Here is a 25391-nt window from a genome sequence, read left to right as displayed (position 1 = left end):
AAAAAACACTCTATTCCTCCTTCTCGTCCACCTCAGGAGCCTCTACTCCCTTGCGCGCATAGAACTCATCCAGAATGTCAGCAGGGATCTTCTTCAACATCTCCTTCGGGAACGTGCGCAACATACTCCAAGCCTTATCTAGCGAGTCAAAGATGGATCTGGACTCATATGGACCTATTCTTCATTCCTCTCTCCTGTTCCTACCCTGACTGACAAACGTGTTCTCAAAGTCCTCTGTGAACTTGAGATAGAAGTGATCTTCTGTCGTCAAAGCCTCCTCTCCCACCACAGCCTTCATAGCCATCACATCCTTACCAGTAGCATAGTTGGTATAAAGCTGATTAGAGACAGCACCATGATCATGACGTGTCATTCCCTTACCAATAGCAGACTTCATCAAACGAGACAGAGAGGGCAACACATTGATGGGAGGATAGATACCACGCTTATTCAAAGCACGATCCAAATAGATCTGTCCTTCTGTAATGTATCCTGTGAGATCAGGAATAGGATGTGTAATATCATCATTAGGCATAGTCAGAATGGGCAACTGAGTGATCGAACCATTACGACCTGTTACACGACCTGCACGCTCATACAATGTTGAGAGATTCGTGTACATGTATCCAGGATAACCACGACGAGAAGGCACTTCCTCACGTGCAGCTGACACTTCACGCAGAGCATCAGCATAGGAGGACATATCAGTCAGAATCACAAGCACATGAAGATCTCGCTCATATGCCAGATACTCAGCAGTGGTCAGCGCAATACGAGGTGTGATGATACGTTCCATTGTAGGATCATTAGCCAGATTCAGGAATAAGGCTGTTCGTTGCATTGTACCATTCTCTGTGAAATCGTTACGGAAGAATCGAGCTGTCTCCATATTCACTCCCATAGCACCGAACACCATAGCGAAGTTATCTTCATGATCATCATGAATATCCTTTCCTGCTACCAGACCTGCCTGACGACAAATTTGAGCTCCCAACTATCCATCATTCCATTCATACAAACACACTTCATTGTGGGGCATACCAGAAGCAGAGAACAGAGGAATCTTCTGACCTCGGGCAATAGAATTCATCGCATCAATGGCTGAAATACCCGTCTGGATCATTTCCTTCGGATACGTACGTGCATAAGGATTGATGGGCTGACCATCGATATCCAGATACTCCTCAGCAAGTACTGGAGGAGCATTATCGATAGCAATACCTGAACCGTTGAACGTACGACCCAGCATCTCTTCCGAACTACAACTCAATCCATAACTAAACTACACACATAGCCATCTTCATAATGTCTCCAGTAAACTCACAGTGTGTGCGGGTGTTATCAATTCCAGAGGTTCCCTCAAAAACCTGCACAATGGCCTTGTTACCGTAGATTTCCAGAATCTGACCCTTACGCAGTTCGCCATTGCCAAGTCGCAGATTCACAATCTCCGAGAAACGAGGTCCCTACCGATATCACAAAGTACTCACCAAAACCCACTTTCACATTCTCCAAAACAACAAGAGGACCATTTACTCCACTGATCGTTCGGTAGTCTAACGAATCATTGCTCTCAACGCTAAAACAAACCCAAACGAGGCTCCACGTAATAGTCACGCATAGCAGCCGCTGCATTCACTTCGAATGATGATACTGACATCCTTTGTTTCAAAGTCGCAAGATCTATGAGGAAATGGAGCCAAATTGAAACGTGGAAACGGGGAACTGAGTTGATCAAAGAGTTGAACGCCTTTCTCTTCAATAATTGAGACCACTCACTGTTTAGACGTTAAGCAATGCAAATTTAACTAGCATGGAGTCATTCCAACAAACTGTTGTGCATGCAACAAACAAAAACTCTTAAACCTTCACCTCCTTTTCCTTCTTTGTAGCCTTTTGGACAGTTGCCACCTTCTTTCCCTTCACACCTCCAACAGCCTTCGACTTGCGAGAGATACGAATCAGTACAAAGACAATAGCAGCAATGATAATAATGGCAATAACAATTAGGACTACAATCAGGACTATCGACATACAGAAACCAGAAGCCTTCTGCCATTCACCATCAGTCGCTCCCAATACACACTTACGACTCTGAGTACCAACATAAGCTCCCTGTTTCGAACATTCATAGACAAAGGTCTTACCGACTTCTGTGATTTCGAATACTGAATCTGCAGGACATACTCCCTTACGCACCTGAATACTCACATCGGCATACACCACACCTCGACTGTTCTTTGCATACACACGATATGTCTCCAGATCCTGGATAGTAGTAGGAGTACCACTAATAGCTCCAGTGGTAGGATTGATAGTCAATCCAGCTGGGAGCTTCACATCTTCATCGACATAGAATTCGTCAACAATATTACTATAAACCACATCACCAGTGGTTACAGATGTATCCATCACAAATTGATAAGCAGCACGGAGATAGTGTACATCCTCAGGGAGTTTAGGGATACAATGACTAGTGTCAATCTCACTCAATCGACCATCCTCCATACAAGTACGGAACGAATAACCAGTATACTTCTCGGGACAACGAGAAGGAGAGATCTCACCCAAAGGCACAGCTGGATAGTCACCTACAGCAGGACATACGTTGCCTGTTACCTTGCAGTACTGAAGAATCAGTTCAGAAGCACGCAGAGCCTTAGAACCAATCACATCAACCTCCCAACGCAGTTGTCTGAAGGAAGCGATACCCACAGGAGTATTGAAAGCGGTACGTTCACGTGTAAGCAGCTCAGCTCCAACAATTTCATGGAGTGTGGTATAGTCATCTACCTCTTCGTGACGACCATAGAGCGAGAATCCCATGGTGACGTCTATGGCCGAGTGGAGACCATAATTGTTAAACTTCGTTCCTTCTTCATTCTCTACAATCCATTCCACATAAGCACCCAGCTCGTTCTCGAACTCAGCTGAGGTAGAATGGTTGACATCAAACAGACTGGCAAAACCTCCAGATGTCAGAGTTGAGCCAGTCAAAGAAGAATATGAATCAAGAACAGGTGAGCAATCATTCACACCGAACACACCCGTAGCATCGAAGATCATTTCGTCAGCAGTGGACTGATCAGCAGAACGATGCTCCTCAAAGGCAATCACATTCTCATCTCCAGCAACAGCACCTGAAGTTGCCAGAATCACATGGAATGCGGAGAACAGAGTAGAATCATGAGCGGCCACAGCAGGAGTACTGGAAGTGAATGTGCTTGGGAGATTGAAACGAGCAACGAGACGACCATTGAAGTAAGCAGCAACACCACCACTGTACTTCAGATGTACGTTCAACACTTGATAATCATCGAGAGATGGGATATTGAACTTACGTCGAAGATAAGCTGTGGTCGTTGGCACATTACCCAGCTCTGAGGCCTTACCAATAGTCCACTGTGAATCATCAAATGAAGCTCTGGTCCATTCGCTGGACACTTCATCCGTACTTGTGTGGAAATGCCAATCGTCATAATTGATTTGGAAGGGCAGATACGAAGAGAATGTACGATAGATAGTAGGAACATCTCCTTCATAGTACTGAAGATCAAAACGGAGAGTACCCACATCCACAGAGAGAGAATGACCTGAAGGGAAGGAATTACCATAATAACCACCGTTACCAAGCTCCAATGTATAGAGTCCATGAGGCAAACAGAAGTCAGCATACAGAAGATTACTACTTGCCATGTACAGAGAGAGCTCTTCTCTCATCACAGTACCTGTGTGGCCACGACCTTGATAGACCTTGTAGTGTTCACCAGCAGGACTTGAACTTGTGGTGATAGTTGCAGTAATCAGACTACGTGTTCCAGAGCACACGGATACAGCCAAATCAACAGTGCAAGTCACCTGCTCATTATTAGGCTTACGAGCTGTGATGGTGTACGTAGTAGTCGGAGTCAATACAGTAGGAGTTCCTACAATGGCTCCAGTCGACATATCGAGCGATAGACCTTCAGGAAGAGCAGGATTCACCTCGAAACCGTAATACAAATCAGAAGAGGGGAAGATCTCAGCAATTTCGATATTTTGGAATACTTCTTGTGAAGTGTATGTCAGTGGAGGAGGTTCCTGAGTGAAACTGTCTGTGATCAAATCAAGATAGGTTAGTGTCCATCTACAATTGGAAGCAGTACCATTGAAGTTCTCAAATCGGTACACATTGTAAGCATCTCCATTCTGAAGATAAACATGTTTCTTCTGAGCAATTTGCCACCACTTCCATCCATAGAACTCTCCCAATGTCACATATGTATCATCACTGGAGGAACGCTTTGCTTTCACAGTCACTCCATCCATGGCCTGGGTGAAGACCGCGTAATGACTAGTGACCTCGAATGATGTGAGTGTTTCCATTCTATAATTGTCAAAAACAATTTCAATGAAGTTATCTCCACAGCTGTAAGCACTAACAGTGCTCATGGCATAATTACCAAAGGCATTACTGTATGCCGAGATAGTTCCTCCATAAGTTGCAGTCATACCAAAGGTACGCAATGTAGAGTCTCCAGCTAACAGCAACAACGTAGCATCAAAAGTAGAAGCAACGATAGTGTCTGTAAGTGATAGAATACCAATGGCAATAGTGTTGTCTCCCTGCTGGAGATAACTAACACTAGAACTCTCCAAAGCGAAGGTACCGGTAGGCTTCGTGAAGTAATAGAAGTCCATCTGAGGATAGGCATGGTCAGTCACAGAAGTGGTACTCAACTCACCTTCAAAACCATTCTGGAAGATCAAACGGTCATTGAGATACACGACAACAGCATAACGATACTGAATACCCACAGAGAATCCAGCAATTGAATCCAGAGAAGCGACATTGAATGTCTTCTTGTAAAGCTGAACACGATTGCTGGAACTAGGGAAAGTACCATAACTGGCTTGCTGCCAACCCTGAGTGTTTGAGTTATACCAATTCGCAGGCACTTCACCCATCTTATAATACCACTGTTCATTCTCAGCAATACTGAATGCAGGATTTATCAGATTGTTCGTTCGAATTGTAAAGAAGGCAGAGAGTGAACAGCGGACCAGAGGTTCCATCTTTGTACCTGAGACAGTATACAAGAAAGCGAAACTGTTAGTAGCCCACTGTACAATACCGTAACACTCAGCATTCAACCTCTTCTTCTCAACACACATACGTTCTTGATAGTTGGCATCTCGATTAGGATTGGCCACTGGAGGATCATCGAACACAGTTTCTCCAGACTCAGCATCTGTCAAACGGAATCCCTCCTCGCGAGATGAACGTGCATATGCATGTGCATACATGAGAATGGCACCATTACAAACTTCCACAGTGATACTAATGGTACCAGAGATAGGTGTGTAACCAGCAGGAGAGGAGGTGATGGTATACACACCATTTTTAATCTCAGTAGGAATACCCTGGATTGTACAAGATGTAGGATCTAATGTCAATCCTTGAGGAAGAGCGGGCTCCACAGTACATGTGTGGAATCCTTGAGTATCAGGAGAGATAGAAACATTGGTTATATCCTTCTTCAAGGTGAAGGTATTCGGAGTGAATGTCATTGATGTTGGTACTGGAATATTACACACATACAATGATTGTTCACGGATGTGTACTCGATTTGTGGCAGCAGTCTCAAGATAATCCATACGAATATGGCGATAGTTCACACGACTGAAGAGACCATACGACATATGAAGAGTACCAGCTACAGCTCCATAACTAGGACCGATTACAATAGGATTAACTTCAGCAGACGTAGATGCAGAGGCAGCTGCGATACCACCAACATTGATACGAGTTGGCACTCCACCCACAGTACCACGATTGGCCCACATACCAATAGCATTCACAGTAGCAGCCATATTGGTGTAAGTAACAATCATATAACCAGATTGAGCAGCAAGAGCACACATGGTATCGACATTAAGGTCCATGGACAATTCATTATCGTCAAACGAAGATAGATAACTAGAAGGCTCAGGAAGCATATAACAACTATAGATCGAAGGAGAAGCAGGAGAAGGAGTACTCGAAGCATATACCATCATCCAAGCATTGAAGTTAATGATTGTTTGAGGAGTATCCATAAAATGAAGTTCAATGGCCAATACAGATTGAGTGGTAGCCACTTCGATAGCACTACGAACAACGGAGTGATATGTTATATTGGTATAATGCCCAGTAGCTGGTGTAGTGGAAGTAACCTCTCCATCAACCATATTATCTCGGAATATTTCATTTCCATTAATATAGGCTACAATTCCATACTCATACAGCATGCTTAACTGATAAGCAGCAAGGTCAGCTACACCTCTAAAGGTGTGACGGAAATACTGAGTTCCAGAAGTCTCAGCAGTGGGTGAGGCCAGATTGACATTCATCCACTGATCGTCATTGAAAGTAACAGTATTCCAATTGTTCTCGGAGGAACCGGCATGGAACTTCCAAGTAGAACTCTGTTCGATGGGCGTGTAAACTAGAATAAAGAAGAAGGAAAAGAACTACGAGACAAGGTGTAAGAATCTTCAGAAAGATCAAACATAAAGTTTCGTAAAACAACACTGTCGTACTGAGAGTAAACGATAAAATAGGAGCTCTTAGACCAACCATCACCATATCTACAAACTAAAACTGAATCAACACAACTACGAGTCCTTCACTAAAAACGTGTACTGAGAGTCTGTAGACTGCGGAAGACAGTACTCAGTCTCTCGAAACTCATTATCAGCAAAGGGAAGACTAGTAACAACTACAGAGTTTCCACTCTTAATAACGTAAGATTCCTCATCAGCCCTAGCTCCACAATTCTTGGCAACTCGGATATAAACTTCATTGTCCTCGCATGTGTTTGTGCTGTAAACAAACACTAAGTGATCAGCCCCCACTTACTCTCCTACTAAATAACAAAACGGCGATAAAGGCCTTCATGTTATAAATGAATTCTACAAAGCCACTAAAATGGAGAAACAGTTTAGTAGTTATGTAGTCTTAGTATTTATGAATTGTTGATTACTCCACATTTATTGCAGTTTACTCCTTTTGTGGGATTGAAGAATTAATCTGGTCGATGACAGCTATTTATTGTTTTAAAACAATCTAGGTCATTAGGCCAAAGAAAACGATGCATTTGTGAATTCTTGTAGAACCAGATCCTACAGGTTCTATGAATTGCAAACACGAAGCTTATGAGAAACTAACAACATTACGAGATATTCCTTCAAAATCAATTCCTGCACTATTTTCTGCTACTTACAATCGATTTCTCTTATTCTTCTTTCCAAAATAATCAACATAACATACATGTGCTAAAACTCATCAGTTCTTGATTATCAAGGATATGAAGAATCACTGAACTGTTTTTCAATATTTATAATTATGGGTGATATGAGGTAAAAATGTAATTCTATGTAGGAATCTTTGCTATTAATATGCAAACTGATCCTAATTCTGCTACCTTCTTCAAAGATGAACTCTATAAGGCGGATATCATTGTGGGCATATAATGATACTTTGTATAAATGTAGCTAGTTGTTTGTTTCAAGAAAGCTTGAGTCATAATCATGTTGACAGCAATCTCAACTTGTCTGTCTGGTGCCTTGAGTTTGCTCTACTCGTCCTATTGATTGTAGAGAAAGAAATTGAATTGGAATGTGATTATCCGTTGAGTGACGTTAGTAATGATGGCTTTCATCATTGAATAGACTAATGTGTTGCAGGACCAAACTGGAAATCGCTATTTCTGCAAGATTAGTAAATGGAAGGAACCAATTGATGTATGGTCATTTTGGATTCTTATATTCAGAGTGAGATATATGGATTATTATTAATCCGAAATTCACATTCGATCCGTGTTCCTGAAGTGTACTGTCAAGGCTCCTTTGAGGACCGTTATTTTATGGTGGTTGAGTATCTCAAATTTGTGCGAGACAAAAGGGTATAACTTGAAGTTGATACTGAGTTGTAGTCGCTGTATTATTCGATGGGACAACAACTAGCCCAGATGCACCGATCGCTAAGTCCATCAGGATACTATGGTTTAGATAAGGACAACTTCATAGGAAGTACTCCTCAACACAATCATTGGACAGAATCTTGGTGTGATTTCTTCATTCAGCAACGTCTAACTCCTCAAATCGAGCTATTTGAAGAGAATGGGTATACTTGTGATCATAAGGATTCTCTCCTCCAAAAGGTCCAACAACTCTTAGAGAAGCATCATCCTCCACCTTCTCTTCTTCACGGGTATATGCAACCCAATTTTTACATTTGTAGTGACCTTTGGGGTGGAAATGCTTCGTTCATCCAATCGTCAATTCCTGTTGTCTTTGATCCTGCAGTGTATTATGGCGACCGTGAAACAGATATTATTATGACGCAAGTAGGTTTGAATGTACTCTTGGATGTAGTCGTTTGGTTGTTTTCCGAACTCCTTTTATCAAGGATATAATGACGAGTGGCAACTTCCAGATGACTATTTGCAACGTCGTCAAGTTTATGATTTGTACCATGTTTTAAATCATGCTAATCTATTTGGAGGAGGGTATGTAGATTTGGTTGCTGATATTGTTAATGATATTATATCTATGTGAATGTGTTTGTGATGACATCCGTACAGTTTATGAATTGGATGGTTCCAATATACTCTTTCACTCTCGGTCCTTTCACATACCATAGTACTTAGGAAAAGCGAGATACCATGACCACTTACCCTTATCCTTCTTCCTAGGATGCTGAAACAATCCGTACAATCGAATATTCCATTTATCTGAAAGGATTGAGTTTCATGAGAATGAAACGCTTCATCCGTAAAGCCCCCAAAGATTTGGTATTCTTCATTCTATTCTTCTGTAAGTTGTTAGTTTTACTATGGCTTTAACATGATGATAACAGGTCCTAGAACGTTCAATGGCTGAAGTAACATCGCTACCCCCTCTTTCTGATTATTCTAAGGGCATTGACTATGCTCAGTACACCGTAGAAGGTATTTAGAATATGTTTTCGTTTACGAATTTAGATCCTGAAAGTACACGAGGTGGAGAGGTGAATGGTGAGCCTTATGTTCAACCTAGTCTCTTCATGCACATTTTGAAATCCTTAAAGCCTGGTATGAGTGGATGATTCGAGTAAGGTTGTAGGACAGGATCTAACTCGTGTTCTAATTCCAGTATTCTTCTTATCACCTCGATCTCTTTTGGAGCATCTCGGTGATATGCTTATGCATGTGGATCTTCTGGATTCTCCAGAGTAGATAATTGAACAGGTATATCATTGTAGTCTACAAAGCGATGATGCTTACAAGCGTTTCATGCTTTTATTGAAATGGTATTTGTCCAGTTGGCATTACAAGACTCATGGTTGTAAAAAACCTTACAATCCTATTATTGGAGAAACTTTCTCTTGTATTGTAGATACACCTGAGAGTCGTGTTAGTTACGTGGCTGAACAATGTAATCACCATCCTCCCATTTCTGCTTTCTATCTTGAAAATCAGAAGAAACAATATTGTGTGAATGGATATATTTGGACGAAGTCTCATTTCACGGGAAATAGTGCAATGGGCAGTATGTTGGGTAACATTGAGGTGTTCCTTCCAAAATTCGATGAAGTGGTATGAACTGGTTATTCTTTCTGAATCTAGTATAATACCATCATTCCAGCCTTTGCAGGAACAGGTCTGTTTTTTGGTACTCTTCGTATGCAACTGATTGACAAGCTGAGTTTCAGCTGTCCAAAGACAGGTTACAGTGCTGAGATTGAATTCCATGGCAAAGTGAGTATGAGGAGTGTGAGTGATTGATAGCCTATGTTTGGAGGTGATTACAATCGAGTGACTGCTACGATCACTCACAATGGAGAGGTGATTCATTATCTTCATGGCCATTGGGATTCCTGTTTCTATCTGACAGATCCATCGAAGAAGCAGGAATCTCTCTTCCTCGATGTCACCAAGCTCACTGTACTCCCAAAGAAGGTCTTAGATGTACCATATCAGGGACCATATGAATCTCGTTGTTTGTGGAATACGGTGACACAAGCTATCCGCAGACCTGAGGGACCTGACTGGAATACAGTGCAGGTGAATAAGACAAAGTTGGGTAGATGTGAAATGAAATGATGATGCATAGAAGATGATCAGAGAAAACTACCTTGTCAGCAGAAACACGATTCACCTGCATATCGACCTTGGACTCAGAAACTGTTCGTGAAAGTACCTCATCAGGGAGTTGGGAAGATGGATAATGGATATCGATTCAAATACTTTGATTTGAATGCTGTGAGTCCGGTAGGGAGTGAAGGAAATGAATGAATGATAGAATGCTCCATATCGTGATTTCCTGGCTTTGTCGAGAAATGTGTATGATGAGCGTGGAATGCCGGAGAGCATGGAGAGTGTTGTAACGAAATATGATTGTTTGTTTCTACGATGAATACCGCGGGAATCGGGAGAACAGAGGAGAAGAATCCTTGAAGACAATACACTATTAACATTCAACGATGGTAAAAGATCTTATTCCTGAAAATCCTTATGACGAAAGTAGAAAAAGAAGAAGAAAATGACGAGTAGAGATTCTGTCAGTCTGGGAAACCGTAAATAGCTGGGGATGGGGAAAGTTTGTAGGGTTTTTGGATGAATATGAATAGATAGATTCCGTTAGATGAGTGTTTTGAGAAGTTCAATGTTCCTGAGGGGTCCAAATTGGAAGATCGGATCCGCAACAACTTCATCTACTATCGGACAAACTACCTGGCTCTGTATGGATTGCTGCTCTTGATAACTTCGTGTGTATCTCGTGAAGGACTTGATTGTTTAGCTTTTCTTCGCCTCTTTTTGCGGTTGCAGATATTCTCGTAGTCGTAGCTTGGCTGTAAATGTTGGAAACTAAGTTGATTTGTAGACTTCCTTTTGTTCTTGTTCCTCATCCTTTCGTGATAAACGAATACCGTATCACTCCTTCGTGCATTGTTGCGGCTGAAGCCTTGTTCACAGTGATCGCTGTTGGGAATTCCTGGGTTTTCTTCTCCTTCCTTTTATTCCACCTCGTTTTCATTCTTTGTAGGAATGGCTGAATGAACTGAACGATAGTAATGGGTTTACATTTGGTGTTACGTAATGATAGTATAAGATCACGGGTCAAAGTGACTTTAAATGAGCGTTTGAAGGAGAAGATTCATTGAATGTTGATGTTTGTGACAAACAGGAAAAGAGCGACGATCGAATTGACATTTCCAGCAAATGTCATTCTGTTGGAAATTGGGTGCACCACACTACGCTTCACCAATTCATAATGATCATACAGAACCACATTTCCAGTCTTTGTCGAGTGCATTCACTACTTGATCTTTCGTTTCTTCTTTTTGCAATTTTGGTTTCTTTTCATCTAAAATAGTTCGCAAACTTAGGCTGAACATTAGAGAAAGGAACATTTCATACTCATTTAACTCCTTCCATTCTGTTATAATCGATATTCCACATACACCCTTATCAATATCTACATGAATGCAAATATCTCCATTGCGCAAACAAACGGGATTCTTGGATGAATCAATGAATGGTATGATGGCCTTAATAAAGGCATCTCGATCAAATGTATTATTGTTGCGTCGTTTAATGTCGCAAAACCACTAGATGTTATAGAACTTGGCTTAATTTACTGTTTGTCCTTTCTTATCGTCTGTGAACACTTCTTGAATCGCCTTTTTAACGGTTGCAACGGCATCTTCCATATGAGCATAACATGAATACTCGATAGGAATAATTCGAGCTGCATACCGAGCAGAAGACACACCTGTGCTTTTAATCTTCTTGAATATGTATTTCACTGCTGCTACTGGACTGATGGTTTCATCAAGAATACGAATGAATGTGATTCCTTTCATTCCCTAGGGTATAAGTTTAGAGAAACGCTTAAACTAGGTCGATTCGAGAAAACTGAGAAGGATGCTTCTTCTTGCTTAATTCTTCTAATTCTTTATCCAGATCATTGTTAGGAGATTCTTCCGTTTCTTTGATGGATTCAAGATACTATTGTGTCAGAATCAGCCTCCAATGTTACATCTTCTAATAAACGATACACTTCTGTAGCTGCATTTCCTTCACGATTTCGATCACACGTCACAAACACCCCCTTACATCCATGACCAAAAATGGTTGCAGGGTTGTTTTCATTCTAAGTATAACATACAATCGAAAGAAACACAGATGAATTCACCTTTCGACGCTTGCTCTCCATGAATTAGTAAACATCCAACCATTAAGTTCACAACAAACAAATCATCTAGAGTACAACTACTTCGTTAGATCTTCAGCCTCGGTTCTTGCAGCGTATCTATGAAGGAACCTCCCATATTCCATTTCAAAGGATATACTCAGAAGTAAGTCCTCATCTACATCCAGTTTTGATAAATGAATATACCGAATTACAGATCCTCGAAGGAAACAGTTGGACATGGGAATCTACTTGTTCAATATCACTCATTGTTCTCTACAAGATGTGGGTATCTCTCTTTGTTCACAACTTCGACGTTTCCTAACTTGATGTTTAAAAACGGGTCTACTGAGTCAATAGTACATAATGAAGAAACCCAAGAATTAGTTATCATTTCAAGGATATGTTCCACGAAGTTCCACGCCGTTCTTGAGTTCCACAGTGACAACAGCGTGTCGCTCTCGGAGCACATTGAAAAGAGATAGAAAGATCTATTCGATGATTTCAAACTCGATATTCCTAACCATGTAGATTCAGAAAGGATTAAGTGAGTGTAAAAATGGGTCGTCATTATCACTCGCGGTCTCGATCTCGTTCTCGATCTTATTCAAAAGACGAGTTTGGACGGGATCGAAGAAGTCATGTAGGGTTCCTTATTCTGGTTTTATGGTTAGTCATACCATAATAGATCAAACACATCTAGGACATCTCGACACTCTGGAGATAGATCCGCGCATAAGTAGACTGTTTTGTTATTTCGAGTGAGTGTATAGAACAGGCGAGATCGAACCAAGAGATCGTAGTGGTTCTGTGAACCGAGGAAAGCGAGAGGTTGGAATGGATTTGTAATTATGATTGTAGAGAAGACCGGCGCCCGTAGTAGATACAAATGAGTAAAAGAAAAGATGACGTTGACATGTAGTATCAAACCACTCATCGAGCGGGAGAAAGAGTTACAACTAGCTCAGAAGCTTCTTGGAATGCGAATTCGTATTCAAAGTGGCCGAGAAAAGCCGATTGATCGTTTGATGAAGAATATTCTTCTACTGGATGTAAGAAATGGATAGAAAAGATATGACAATAGGAAATCAACAGACCGGTGAATGCTTTTGATAATACGGTTCTGAGTAGTACAGTTCCTGCAGAAGAAGAAGCAGTAGAAGATATCATTGACCAACTGTCTATGGAAGAGTCACAAGACTTACTAACTGATTTAGATGAAGTCATGTGTTTACCAGAAATGGAGCCATTTTTGACGTATCTTTCTGTTGATATAATCTCTATTAATAATGATTAGGCAATGCGTGCTGTGGTGATCGAACATTTAGGTGGAGATGAAGATCAATCTGTCGCTGTTCATTCTTCTGTTGTTGTACGTGTTCTGTAACGTCAGTCAAACATAGGAAGATGTAAAGAATCTGATAGAAGGGAAATCAGAATCAGAGATTCATCAATTACGACAGGATATCGAGACTCAGTTGGCAGAAGGAGAAGGAATGGACGTTGATTACTGGGGAGCCGTGCTAGCCTTTCTGCGACTTGCATCCTTCAAACTCGTATTGAAGCGGGAGCAAGCCCGATTTATGCAGGGGCGAGATATTGATGTAACTACTGGGAGTTTCATTGAAGAATAGAAGCAACGTCGTTTGGAGGAAGAACGTAAGCGTGAAGAGGCATCTCATCAATGGACATTGTATTCAGAGGCTGATGCTGAAGAAGGAGTGTATTCTCCACCTCCATTGAGTCGTTCCGTGATTCCTGCCAATCAGAAAGTGTTGATTCTGGAGAGTGCTGATGATTGTGAACAATTGCGTGTGGAACGTGAAATGGTACATCACCGCGAGATGGAGAAGTTGACAATTCAATCTCTCAAGGAGAAGAGAGGATCACAGCGTATGGAGGGAACGGAAGGATGGCATATGGAAACAACTGTAGCGTAATTCGCTCGAAAGTTTGCATTATAAGTAGATATGATTCATTGCGAAAAGAAGTACATGATGATGAGATTGCCTTCCAGAGTGATATTCAACTCCCTCATCAGTTGTTTTCCTGGCAGCATAAATTCACTCCTCAGAAACCAATCTTTTTCAACAAAATCAAAATGGGATATGACTGGAATCAATACAATCAAGTTCACTATGATGCAAAAAATCCTCCACCGAAAGTGATTCAGGGATATCGATTCAATATTTTCTATCCGGAATTAGTCGATAAAACGCAACGACCATCATTCTTACTTGAACCTGATAAAAACGATGACAATTGGTGTACAATTCGATTTCATGCAGGAGCACCTTATGAGGATGTTGCTTTTCGAGTAGGAATAAAGGAGGAATGGGGATGTAGATTGTGAATCGCGCTTGGGATCGAGGTCGGAAATCTGGATTCAGGAATGAGTTTGAGCGAGGTATTCTTCACTTACACTTTGATTTCAAGCAGAATCGGTACAAATTCGCTCAGTAATAGAGTTTGTTGTTAGAAACACTTGTATGGTACACACTAGTGGACATAACGCTGAAATTGACGTTTGAGATAGGTTTCAGGATCATTACAGACTATGGATAACAACAAATTAAAGTCTCTTACTAGTACAGTTTGGATTTATGATCGTTGATGAACATACCTGAGAGGAGTGTTTCTAGATATCAGAGAGATTACCCTCATGTGTACAAAAGACGTTGTACTTCGTGGAGTACATTGATTGAAGCTGAGTGGATTGGAACAGGGGAATATATCGAGTGAGATATCAGCGTAGTCCATGAAAAGAATGAAGAGAAAGCTGCCGCCATATCGTTTCCCGCTTCTTTCACCTAGGCGGTTCTATATATCCCTTCTCAATGAAGTCTATATTGTGTGAATAGTATAATATTTGAATATAAGAGAGAATGAGGTAATGAGGAAGATTAGCTGAATTTTGTGAAAAGTGATTTCAATTTTTAAGTATAATGTCTGTTCAGTCCTGTTCAGCATAGTTCTTTCGATCGAGATGAACTATGGGTTACGTCCTTGAATGATGCAGGGAATAGTAGAATCCTGTGTTTGGACATCCATTATCCATAATTGGGGATTATCTTCGCTTTGATTGACAGCAACACAATTCATGACGGATCAATTCCTGTTCGATTGCTTTGTTCAATGTACTCCAAAGAAACCATTCGAGATGGAAGAAGAGTGTATCGACAATTGGAATCGGAAACAACCTCCAATTGTCGATATTCTGGTGATAGAAGAGAAGGACATTGATGTTGGATAATTTAGAAGAGATAAAGAGTAGCTTCTTCCAAGTGACTATTTAGTGGTGATGAATCAAGATAATCCATCAGGACTGATCCAAATCAATTCAAAATCACGAGGATTCTTATGTGTCAAAAGGTGAGGATGTATTGATGATCCTGATAGTTAGAGCCTTTGGTCGTGGATCCATTCATTCATTACAATTTTTCACCAAGTCACAACTAAAGACTGAAGATACCACAGGATTTAGTATGATTTCTCTGTATCCTGATTGTACGATTGTTTCATTTGCGGATTCTCGATCAAATGAACCTATTTATCTGGGGTATGAGTATTATTGGAATAGCTTATCAGAATGAGTCTCTCATCTGCTGATGCTTCTTCTCTTTCTTCCATTCTACTTCTATCATCATCATCAGATCCATTCGATTATCCTGATTATGCTCCTGTTCCTTCTACTACAACAGTCAAACCATCTATCTCCATTCTTATCAAGTCTCAGTCTCATCTTCATCGCTATCAACTCTTTCGAATGCTTCCAACACCATCATTCTCTGTTCAATCCTCTCAACATTCGATTCCGCCTTCAGTCGAGAACATGATATTCCAAGAAGGAATTCCAATTCAAATTGTTCGTTCTAATGATGCGAACAAGACTGAATCCTCGCTAACCTTTACTTCGTTTGTTGTATATCGTGTGACAGGAACCATGGTAAGTGAAGAAAGTTAATGACCATTAGCTCTACGGATACTCACTTCTGTATTGGAAACGAGCATCAGAACAAGAGAAACGAATCTGTTTGGAGTTAATGAATGCAATTGTGAAGAGACAAGAAATGAGTAACAGACTGAGGAATGATTCATCAGAAGATGAGCGAATTCGTACTGGGTTTGAAGCATCTATCAAAAACTATGCTAAGGCTGACTGTATTCTGTTTTATCAGTCATCACTCTCACTAATATCATCTCTTCCTTATTCAAAGTCAATTAACCATTTGTTACTGTTTTATCTGTTTGCCTAATTTGATCCACAGATCTATTTATCAAACATCTTTCACATCTCATTCACCCACTGAAGCACTTCAACTAATTGGTAACCAAACTTGTCTTAAACAGGCTTCTCAACTTTTATCTATAACAAATGAAGTGATTCTAAGAAGAATTGTTACTAACCTTATTCATTGTACTCCACTTCCTGAACTTGGAGATACTGTAATGATCACTGTGAATGAAATGAGTTTTGTTTCATCTTGGTATTTAGAATAGGTTCTATCAAAGTATATCGTCATTATTCCCGTGGGTTTCCTGTTTATAATGATAACATTGCTCCTCTCTTCCTTCTTCTATCTCCGTCAAATATTCTCACTCTTCTTCAAGTAGCCTTGTTGGAGAGTAAGATCATAATTCATTCGTCATATCCTTCTCTCATCTCAAATGTTACACATACTCTTCGAAGACTCTTATTCCCGTGGAAGTATGCTGGCTCATTTATTCCTCTTCTTCCTTCCTCCATGCTTCTGGCTGTTCAGGTTCCTGGGAGTTTCATTATTGGAATTGAAACGGTGAGCAGAAGAATGAGAGATTAGTAATAGAAATGGTTGGCAGAATGTCAGATTCCCCGTGATTCAGTTATAGTGGATTTGGATTCAGATCGTATTTTGATTGAATCTCATCACTCCCTTCCTCCATTGCTTCCTGATTGTAAGAGTAGTGATTAGAATGAGATGAAGATGTGACTCATGTACCCATCAAGATCATTCAATCCATTCAGAATTCGTTACACACCAAATATAAAGAGAAGAATTGGCAACAAATGTGGAATCATCCTGATCCCAATCATATTCTACCCAAACTAACCCGACAAGAAGGAGTTCAGTTATTCACCTGTGTTCTGGATTTGTATAGTGGTTTAGTGGATGGTTACGAGAATCTTTTGATGATCCGAGATGGAGGTGATTACTCTGGTTGTACACTAAATCAACTATTTCGTGTGAATGACTTCATTGGAAGTAAGAATAGAATGATGCAAGGTTTTCTCACTCATTTTGTGTATACCCAGGTATGATAGACTCAATTTGATAAGAGTCAGATGTTCACAAATTTTATTAGCAGTCGAATTGATCTAATTTCATCCACTCATTCTCAATCATTTGACTTTCCAATTATTTTCTTTGATAGATACTTGACAATGATTCAACGTCCCTTTCAGGATCGATATAATCACTTACAACGTGTTCTCTACCAAACAAGCAATCGAATGATCCTTATTTCCATCTCATCGTTGGGAGAAGATCCATTTGAAATAGAAGAGAATGATTCTTCTGTGGAGAATGAGGAAAGAAGGATTTGTGAGAGTGTGTTATCGAATTGGATGAGGTTTATAAACATGAAATGGAGTGAACTTGGTGTATTTGGATCGAATCTATGTGATAGGATTCGATCGTTACCAATCAGAGATTCATTGAAGAATGAGTTGATGAAGATGGGTGAAAGTTGTGTTGTTTGTGAACGTGTGAAGAACATACGAACATTAACATTGGATTGTTACTGCACTCATTGTGAATCGTCCATTGAAGTATCAATCCATTGGAATTCATTCTCATGTCCTTACTGTGGATTTGTAGTAGTTCCCAAACTAATGATTGTGAAGGGAATATCAATTGAAGAAGTCGAAGAAGTAGTGTTAATGACACCAGAAGCATTGAATGAAGCAATTGAATGTGAGGATGAATCTACTTCCAATGCCCTATGGTATTCAGTTGTTTATTTGGCATTCCGATACGTTCCGTTCCCAATATTCTCTCGATTGGATGTGTATCAAACTGCCGTTGACATTGTACCAATTTCTATTCTTTCTGCTCTGTTTCAATTGGAAGCCATTTCTGTGGACAGTAATGAGTGTTATGAGAGCTTACAAGGATATATTGGAGAGAGTATTCTTCGACTCCAAGGTGTGAGTATGAAGAGAGAAACTATGGAAGAGAGAAATTGGAATGAGCTGATTGAGAGTGTTTCAATTGCTATATTGACGTTATCTCCAAATCGAGAAAGAGAGTATGATAGCCGAATTGATTGAGAAATAGACTCTTGAGTGTTACATGTGATGTGATTGGGATCATGAAAGAGATTGTCAAATATATCAATATTGGTGATCTTATGAATGCTTCCAAACTGTATTTATTCTGTCGTGGAGGCCATATTCATGTTGGTTTTGAGAAGTAAGAATGAATAAGTGAATGATGAATAAGATCATTGTTTGAATCATTACGAACTATTCGATTCCTGAATATAATGGACATGAGTAATATGAAGGAGTTAATGAATCAATTTGATATGAACTATCTAAATATGTGTCAAATAAGATTACAAGGGACGTTTAATTACTAGAATCTTCAACCTCCTGCTTCTCTTTACTTCAAAATGATTGATCTTCCATCTATCTTTCCTTTCTCTGTTTGATACAAACAGATTTAACTCAATACACATACTAACTGAAGAGTGAATGGAGGTTGATTTACACACAGAACTCCACATACAATCTCTTGAAGTTCATAATCGGAAACACGAATGGAGTCAATTCTTGCTTCTGTGATATCAATACGAGTAATCCCTGATCCATCACTCAACCACATCCATTTCCTCTTATCATCGATTTGTATGACTTTTCCTTTCAGAATCCCATATACAAATTGACCCACTCGTAGAGAAGGAATCTGATTAATTTGCATAATGTGTTGAAAGATGGGACCTGACCAATTTGTATTGTTCAAATAGCGTAAATAGGCTTTTCTACACTCGTAGGGATTCACTTTCCATACTCGCCTTTCAAACGACCTATCGAAGTAGTAATACCTCGTCTCTTTCGTCGAATCCATTGAATTGTAATATTGGATGCAAGTGTATTCAATGTGATATTGATTTGATAGTTATTGACAATTTGACTATGAAATGATTCTTGAAGGTCATCTGTTAGGAACCCTGGATTCTGTGTACTATTTGGGACATAAACGAAATAGGAAGATACTGACTAGAACTAAACAGAAATCAAAGGAATAGACAGTTGTTTGAATGAAATAATGATGATTCTCATCAATTGATATGACAGAACAATTTGTGAGTAGGAGAATGTGACCAATGTGAATGGAATCAATTAGGTGTTTCTGACTATTTAAATAACTGAATATGAATGAGAAGAACAATTATAACAGTTTTATAATGATATGATTCGTTGATGTATCATCAATTGCATGCATCCAACGAAATGCCTTCCAGTCTTGATTTACAACTTCACGATACTCTTGTGTGATGGATGTGACACATACGAGTAACCAACAGGATGAATTTGAAGGAAGCTGATCAATGGACCTCAAAGGAGAGATATAATCCATACAATAATCATTACCACCAGCTAATGGTTGAATGAATATGATTGAGAATACTCTGAAGGAGTTGGACATCATGAATGTCTCCCTTCCCTGGAACCATGTATTCTGGGATTGATTCCTGTTCTGAAGGTGATTGTGAATCCAACTGAAGAAATGGAGTTGAATTCAGGATTGATGTTGATTCTGGAATCTGATAACTTGAGATACGAATCACATCCTGAATATTACCAAAGTCGTTTGAACTCACTCCAATACGTAGATTGTAGTAATAACTCATCACACGTTCATGGAAGAATGAGACTTGAAAATACCGATTCCCATCATACAGTTGAATGAAGAAGCTAAGGAGAAGATGAAATTGGGATGATACGTTAGTGGATAAGCGAAATTGGGAAAACTGGAGGAGTAGTCAGAGATAGTGGATTTGGCTGTGATAATTCCTTGGATAAACGGAGTTAATCCTGATTGAGATGGGTCTGCAGATGGATAGTAGAGTAATCGTCGTTGTTTCTTCCAGAAGAAGTCTCGCTTATCGAAGGAATTAGAATCATACAGTGGAGGGAGATAAGACATGACTGGAGGTAGTTGAAAGAGTACGGGGAGAATGAGTTCTGGCTGGTTTGTTTGCACTAGATGAAACAGTAGCAACAAACATACGTTTGATTAAGAGACTTGATGACTCATCGATCACAAGAAGTCTAGGAATGAAACGGATTTGAACAGGTTGATGATGGAGTTGGCATTGAATATATTGGATTTCTCGGAAATACACAATACTACCGACATGGATACTACCAGAAAGGACCCAGTCATCAGAGTGAAATCGGACAATGAAAGGGAAGCAATCTGTATCATCCATGAGATCTAATTCCCATACGTAGGAGTTCTGAAGGTTTGTATCTCCTAAGAGCTGAAGAGCAATCGTACTGATAGGTTTCTTTCGTACATTCAAGACAATTCGTGTGAAGGATCCCATGACTGTTTCAGTATAGGTATCTGCTGATGCAGTAGTCATCATTTGAAGGGAAATGATGATAAGGGATATAGATGATCGAGATGGAGGGAAATTGAACAAACACAGAAAAGGAACGTAAAGAGAACAAACTTAATTATTGAGAGTATATGTATATCTACATTCAAGAAGAAGCACTTTGCCTACCCGCATTTCAAACATTTATAGAATACAGTTGAACCCTCATCCACACTACGAAGTTGGAGAGTATAGAACGACATCTGGGGATTCTTACAACGCGGACACTCTTCATCCACCTAGAAACTAATGAACAATCATCTTAACTACCATAGCACGAGTAGGTCCAGTTTGAACATCTTCCTTTTGTTGCAACTCTCTTAACCAGTGCTAGAAGATGAGGAAGCTGCATATAAATACGTACAGGAACAGGTTTAGGTCTACTAAAGGTGACAATCGTATTATTGCTCAGATCTATCCATCAGAAATCAATTTCAAGGACTCACCAGACAAATGACATGTCCAATGACAAATACCACATTCAATATTGCCAGACTCTGGAATATCCAAGATGGAACCACAGACTCTGCAGAATTCGACATTATTGACTCGAATACTCTTCTTCTCAAAGTTTTCCACGAATTTGGACATTGTAGCAGCTGGCTTTGCCGTTTTGGGAGAATGACTAGAATCTAGCTGATTTCTGGAATTATGTCAATAGCAACGATTCTTGTTAATCACTCCCCAAATCTGGGATATTTACTCACTCCAAAAATATTTCCGATTATCGTATGTTTTCGTAACGTCTATTCTGACTTCTACAGAGAATGTTGGCGAAATTTGAGACAAAAAGTTCGCGTGTGAAGGGAATTGCTTTCCATCCGACACGACCATGGATCCTTTGTTCTCTGCATGACGGTTCTATTCAACTATGGGATTATCGAGTTGGTAATTTACTTAATACATTTAAAGAACACACGGGTCCTGTGCGAAGTGTTGATTTTCACTCAACCCAGCCTCTTTTTGTATCAGGAGGGGATGACTACAAGGTTCGTGTTTGGAACTATAACAGTGAGCGTTCTCTATACACTCTCCTAGGACACAAGGACTATATTCGAACAGTTCAGTTTCACAACGAGAATCCGTGGATAGTGAGTTGTTCGGATGATCAGACGATCCGTATTTGGAATTGGCAGAGTCGTGAATGCATTGCTATTCTCACAGGCCACAATCACTACGTGATGTCGGCACTATTTCACCCAACGGACGATTTGATTGTCAGTGCTTCTCTTGATCAAACAATTCGTGTGTGGGATATTTCGGGTCTGAAGAAGAAGGGAAAAACAATGAACGGAGTTCCCGGTAGTGTGATGGGTCGTTTAGGAATTGAATCCATTGGAACAGTCAAATTTGTGTTGGAGGGACATGAGCGAGGTGTGAATTGGGCAAGTTTCCATCCTGATCTTCCTTTAATTGTTTCGGGTTCAGATGATCGAATGATTAAGATTTGGCGAACAAATGAATCGAGAGCATGGGAAATAGACACTCTTCGTGGACATACAAATAATGTGAGTTGTGTTTTGTTCCATCCTCATGATGATTTGATCCTAAGCGATTCAGAAGATCATAGCATCAAAGTTTGGGATAGCACAAAACGCATTTGTGTTCAAACCTTCTTACGAACACGTGATCGATTCTGGATTATGGCTGCTCATAAAACACAAAATTTAATTGCTGCTGGACATGATTCGGGAGCTGTTGTATTCAAACTACGGAGGGAGAGAATCCCATGTGCAATGGCCTCTTCGTTGTGCTTCTATCTGAAGGATCGATCGTATCGTGTGAAGGAAGTCGATGGAGAGAAGCGAGATTTGATTCTGATGCAGGTTTCGAGAGGTCCTGCTTCTATGATCGATTTTCCACGGGAAATGCAATATAATCAGTATTGTTCTTCTGAACACATGATTCTAACAACAAGTCCAGCAGAACAAGGAATGTACGAATTATTACGAATTTCTGGAAATATTCTGGAATCCAAAAGTCAGCCGATTTCTGTTACTGGAACTGCTTTGGGAGCTTGTTTCGTCTCTCGAAACAAATTTGTGACTCTTGAGGACCATGATACCCTGTTTATCCGTAATGCTGATAACATCGTATATTTTTGGAATTCCATAAATCATATCTAGGTGACCAAACGTATCGTAATTCCCGTGGGAGGTTGTAGTAGGCTATTCAGTGGTGGCCGAAGTGGTCGTGTACTGTTGTTGAGTGGTGACGAACTGATGGTACTGGACGTGGATTCCAGCCGCATTTTGGGTAGTTGTGTCGTAAATGGAGTCAAACGTTGTTTGTGGAATTCAGATGGAAGCCGTGTGGCTGTAATTAGCAAACAATTGTTGATGGTGTTAACTAGTGATCTGAAGACGATAAGTGTGGTGAATGAACGATTACGAGTGAAGGATTGTGTATGGGATTCCCGCGGGATTTTACTGTATACGACTCTCAGTCAGTTGAAGTATCTCTTACCTTCAGGAGCAGTAGGGGTAGTTCGTAGTCTTCGTGAGCCAGTCTATCTGTGTAGTGTTCGTGGGATGAGTGTTCTAGTATTTAGTCGTGCTGGCAAGTGCATAAGTCTTCGTATCAACGTGACTGAGTATTCACTGAAGGTATCAAGTCATCATTCTTTGCTTAGACCTAGTACTATTTAGAGACTCATCAGTACAAAGAAGCTATCCATCTGATTCGTACGACACACGTTGATTGTCAAGCATTGCTTGGGTATCTCCAACAGAACGGCTATCAGGACATTGCTCTTCATTTTGTTACGGAACCTCAAGCCCGATTCAATTTGGCCATTCAGTGTGGTAACCTCGATGTTGGTGATTCATGAACCATGAGACGTAGATTGCATTAGAATGTGCTTCACAATTGGATATGCCAGAAATATGGACTATTTTAGCACAAGAAGCATTACGTCAAGGAAGTCATGAGATGGTCGAAATGGCTTATCAAAGAACACACGCCTTTGATCGGTTATCATTTCTTTATGTTATCACTGGGAATATTCCGAAGTTGCAAAAGATGTTGCGAATTGCAGAATTGCGCCAAGACGTAATGGCGCAATTTCATACTGCCCTCTTTTTGGGTGATGTCGAAACGCGTGTTCGTGTTCTTGAAGAAGTGGGTCAGTTATCATTAGCATACCTCACAGCTGCTACAAATGGTCTAACTGATTCAGCGACTCAGTTGCGAGAACAGTTGTTGGAAGCAGGATTGGTTGTTCCAGAGGTGAATCCCTCGGCGGTTCTTCTAATGCCACCAATGAGTGTATCTTCTTGTACCAATTGGCCTCTGTTGGAGTTGCCTCGATCACGCTTTGATAAGCTGATGGAAGAAGAGCTTGAGACACCTGCTAGAGTACTGGACGAAGTATTCAGTGAAGAAGAGGAAGTTAAGCAAGAAGAGGAACACAGAGATGAGGCTATTGTGACAGAGACACATGAGTTAGAAGTGAGTGACGAAGACGAAGGTGCTTGGTCTGATGATTTGGATCTCGATTCAGATTCTGATGTGGCAATGGATGAAATTCCTCATGAGAGTATTCAAGCAGGTGCTTCGATTATGTCTTCTTGGTCCCAATCTCCTCTGGCTCATGATGCAGCAGCTGCTGGTGATGTTGATGGTGCGTGTCGTTTGCTCAATAGACAGTTGGGTGTGGCTCATATGAAGGCCCTCACGAGAGGGTTGAAGTCTGTGTATTTGTCTGTACAAGCAACAGCAGCAGGATATCCAGGCATGCCTCCTCTTACTGTACCTTTGTTGCGTAGCACATCTCCTTCACTTCCTTATTGTGGTTCATGCCTATCAAGGATTACTGAACAGATGAAACACCTCTTGAAGAGTTTCCAAGGAGCTCGTTTTGAAGAGTGTGAGTCTTTGGGCAGAGAGTTACTCCAACAAATCCCACTTTGTGTATTCCAAAATAAGGAAGAAGAAGTGGAAATCCGTAATTTTGTGGAATTGGCAAGAGAGTATCTATTGGCGGCAAAATTGGATCAGGCAAAGAAACACGGGGATTCCACTCGTTTATTGGAGTGTGTGTGTTTGATGGCAGATTGCCGTCTCCAGAGTGCTCATCAGTTGTTAGTTTTGCACTCTGCGATGGTAGCAACTTATAAACACGGGAATTTTATTGATGCAGCTGCGTTTGCTCGGCGCATTTTGGGTCATAGTGATATTTCAGCTCCGAAGAATGCAAGTCTGGAGACCAAAGCCCGAAAAGTGTTAGCCAAGAGTGAGAAAGAAGGAAGAAATGCAATCAACACAGCATATGCAGGAGAACGTGCCCAATGGATCGATAGTGAGGATCTGACGATCATGAGCAAGAGTGAGAAATCTGTGAAATGTCCTTATTGTGGAGCTGTATATCGAGAAGAGAAGAAGGGAAAGGTGTGTTGTGTGTGTGATCTGTCAAAGATTGGAGAAGATACCCTTGGACTGGTTTGTGTATATTCGAAGTGTTGTGTTTGTTGCAATCGCTGGTGAATTCATAGTTGATTGTTATTGTCTTTACGGATTTACTATTAACTCTACCCGAACTCTCT

General features: G+C 40.4%; 12 protein-coding genes across 12 annotated transcripts; 8 read left to right on the top strand and 4 right to left on the bottom strand.

Annotated features, from left to right (window-relative positions):
• Positions 1–10: 10 nt before the first annotated feature.
• Positions 11–1660, bottom strand: JH06_5454 (V-type proton ATPase subunit; the record flags this gene model as incomplete). The annotated part of the gene is made up of 6 exons (XM_014672700.1): positions 11–174; positions 205–994; positions 1025–1259; positions 1291–1466; positions 1501–1556; positions 1591–1660. 6 exons carry the CDS (start codon positions 1658–1660, stop codon positions 11–13), a joined length of 1491 nt encoding a protein of 496 aa, XP_014528186.1.
• Positions 1661–1860: 200 nt separating this feature from the next.
• Positions 1861–6919, bottom strand: JH06_4590 (hypothetical protein; the record flags this gene model as incomplete). The annotated part of the gene is given in 4 exon segments (XM_014672697.1): positions 1861–6467; positions 6497–6609; positions 6641–6875; positions 6889–6919. The coding sequence occupies 4 exon segments, from the start codon at positions 6917–6919 to the stop codon at positions 1861–1863; spliced, it is 4986 nt and encodes a 1661-aa protein (XP_014528183.1).
• Positions 6920–7551: 632 nt separating this feature from the next.
• JH06_4591 (fructosamine ketosamine-3-kinase) lies at positions 7552–8580 on the top strand (the record flags this gene model as incomplete). The annotated part of the gene is made up of 7 exons (XM_014672698.1): positions 7552–7591; positions 7621–7661; positions 7693–7764; positions 7794–7925; positions 7956–8233; positions 8264–8369; positions 8398–8580. The coding sequence occupies 7 exons, from the start codon at positions 7552–7554 to the stop codon at positions 8578–8580; spliced, it is 852 nt and encodes a 283-aa protein (XP_014528184.1).
• A 316-nt stretch (positions 8581–8896) lies between these two features.
• JH06_4592 (hypothetical protein) lies at positions 8897–9109 on the top strand (the record flags this gene model as incomplete). Its single annotated transcript, XM_014672699.1, has 2 exons — positions 8897–8972; positions 9006–9109. The coding sequence occupies 2 exons, from the start codon at positions 8897–8899 to the stop codon at positions 9107–9109; spliced, it is 180 nt and encodes a 59-aa protein (XP_014528185.1).
• A 436-nt stretch (positions 9110–9545) lies between these two features.
• JH06_6008 (oxysterol binding protein) lies at positions 9546–9788 on the top strand (the record flags this gene model as incomplete). Its single annotated transcript, XM_014672702.1, has 2 exons — positions 9546–9599; positions 9630–9788. The coding sequence occupies 2 exons, from the start codon at positions 9546–9548 to the stop codon at positions 9786–9788; spliced, it is 213 nt and encodes a 70-aa protein (XP_014528188.1).
• Positions 9789–9794: 6 nt separating this feature from the next.
• On the top strand, positions 9795–10419 carry JH06_5791 (oxysterol-binding protein; the record flags this gene model as incomplete). The annotated part of the gene is made up of 3 exons (XM_014672701.1): positions 9795–10086; positions 10117–10274; positions 10306–10419. The coding sequence occupies 3 exons, from the start codon at positions 9795–9797 to the stop codon at positions 10417–10419; spliced, it is 564 nt and encodes a 187-aa protein (XP_014528187.1).
• Positions 10420–10486: 67 nt separating this feature from the next.
• On the top strand, positions 10487–10875 carry JH06_2366 (hypothetical protein; the record flags this gene model as incomplete). The annotated part of the gene is made up of 4 exons (XM_014672696.1): positions 10487–10526; positions 10557–10606; positions 10638–10775; positions 10804–10875. The coding sequence occupies 4 exons, from the start codon at positions 10487–10489 to the stop codon at positions 10873–10875; spliced, it is 300 nt and encodes a 99-aa protein (XP_014528182.1).
• A 406-nt stretch (positions 10876–11281) lies between these two features.
• Positions 11282–12222, bottom strand: JH06_2365 (hypothetical protein; the record flags this gene model as incomplete). Its single annotated transcript, XM_014672695.1, is given in 5 exon segments — positions 11282–11614; positions 11645–11872; positions 11904–12014; positions 12046–12159; positions 12175–12222. The coding sequence occupies 5 exon segments, from the start codon at positions 12220–12222 to the stop codon at positions 11282–11284; spliced, it is 834 nt and encodes a 277-aa protein (XP_014528181.1).
• Positions 12223–12864: 642 nt separating this feature from the next.
• Positions 12865–14661, top strand: JH06_2364 (hypothetical protein; the record flags this gene model as incomplete). The annotated part of the gene is made up of 10 exons (XM_014672694.1): positions 12865–12944; positions 12972–13029; positions 13060–13091; positions 13121–13250; positions 13283–13465; positions 13496–13570; positions 13602–13802; positions 13833–14134; positions 14167–14515; positions 14545–14661. 10 exons carry the CDS (start codon positions 12865–12867, stop codon positions 14659–14661), a joined length of 1527 nt encoding a protein of 508 aa, XP_014528180.1.
• A 779-nt stretch (positions 14662–15440) lies between these two features.
• On the top strand, positions 15441–18654 carry JH06_2363 (hypothetical protein; the record flags this gene model as incomplete). Its single annotated transcript, XM_014672693.1, has 12 exons — positions 15441–15468; positions 15495–15570; positions 15602–15757; positions 15793–16144; positions 16173–16272; positions 16300–16435; positions 16467–16669; positions 16699–16994; positions 17025–17133; positions 17163–17491; positions 17522–18486; positions 18516–18654. 12 exons carry the CDS (start codon positions 15441–15443, stop codon positions 18652–18654), a joined length of 2889 nt encoding a protein of 962 aa, XP_014528179.1.
• Positions 18655–20972: 2318 nt separating this feature from the next.
• Positions 20973–21438, bottom strand: JH06_2362 (DNA-directed RNA polymerase I subunit RPA12; the record flags this gene model as incomplete). The annotated part of the gene is made up of 4 exons (XM_014672692.1): positions 20973–21086; positions 21118–21177; positions 21208–21230; positions 21294–21438. 4 exons carry the CDS (start codon positions 21436–21438, stop codon positions 20973–20975), a joined length of 342 nt encoding a protein of 113 aa, XP_014528178.1.
• A 176-nt stretch (positions 21439–21614) lies between these two features.
• Positions 21615–25332, top strand: JH06_2361 (coatomer subunit alpha-1; the record flags this gene model as incomplete). The annotated part of the gene is made up of 4 exons (XM_014672691.1): positions 21615–22940; positions 22974–23453; positions 23486–23662; positions 23692–25332. 4 exons carry the CDS (start codon positions 21615–21617, stop codon positions 25330–25332), a joined length of 3624 nt encoding a protein of 1207 aa, XP_014528177.1.
• Between the last annotated feature and the right edge of the window lie 59 nt (positions 25333–25391).

This window comes from Blastocystis sp. subtype 4 (assembly GCF_000743755.1).
Source record: "Blastocystis sp. subtype 4 strain WR1 chromosome Unknown seqid_0079, whole genome shotgun sequence".
Taxonomy (NCBI): Eukaryota; class Bigyra; order Opalinata; family Blastocystidae; genus Blastocystis; species Blastocystis sp. subtype 4.
The sequence above is the reverse complement of the archived record's forward strand: the minus strand, read 5'-3'. Positions and strand labels throughout refer to the sequence as shown.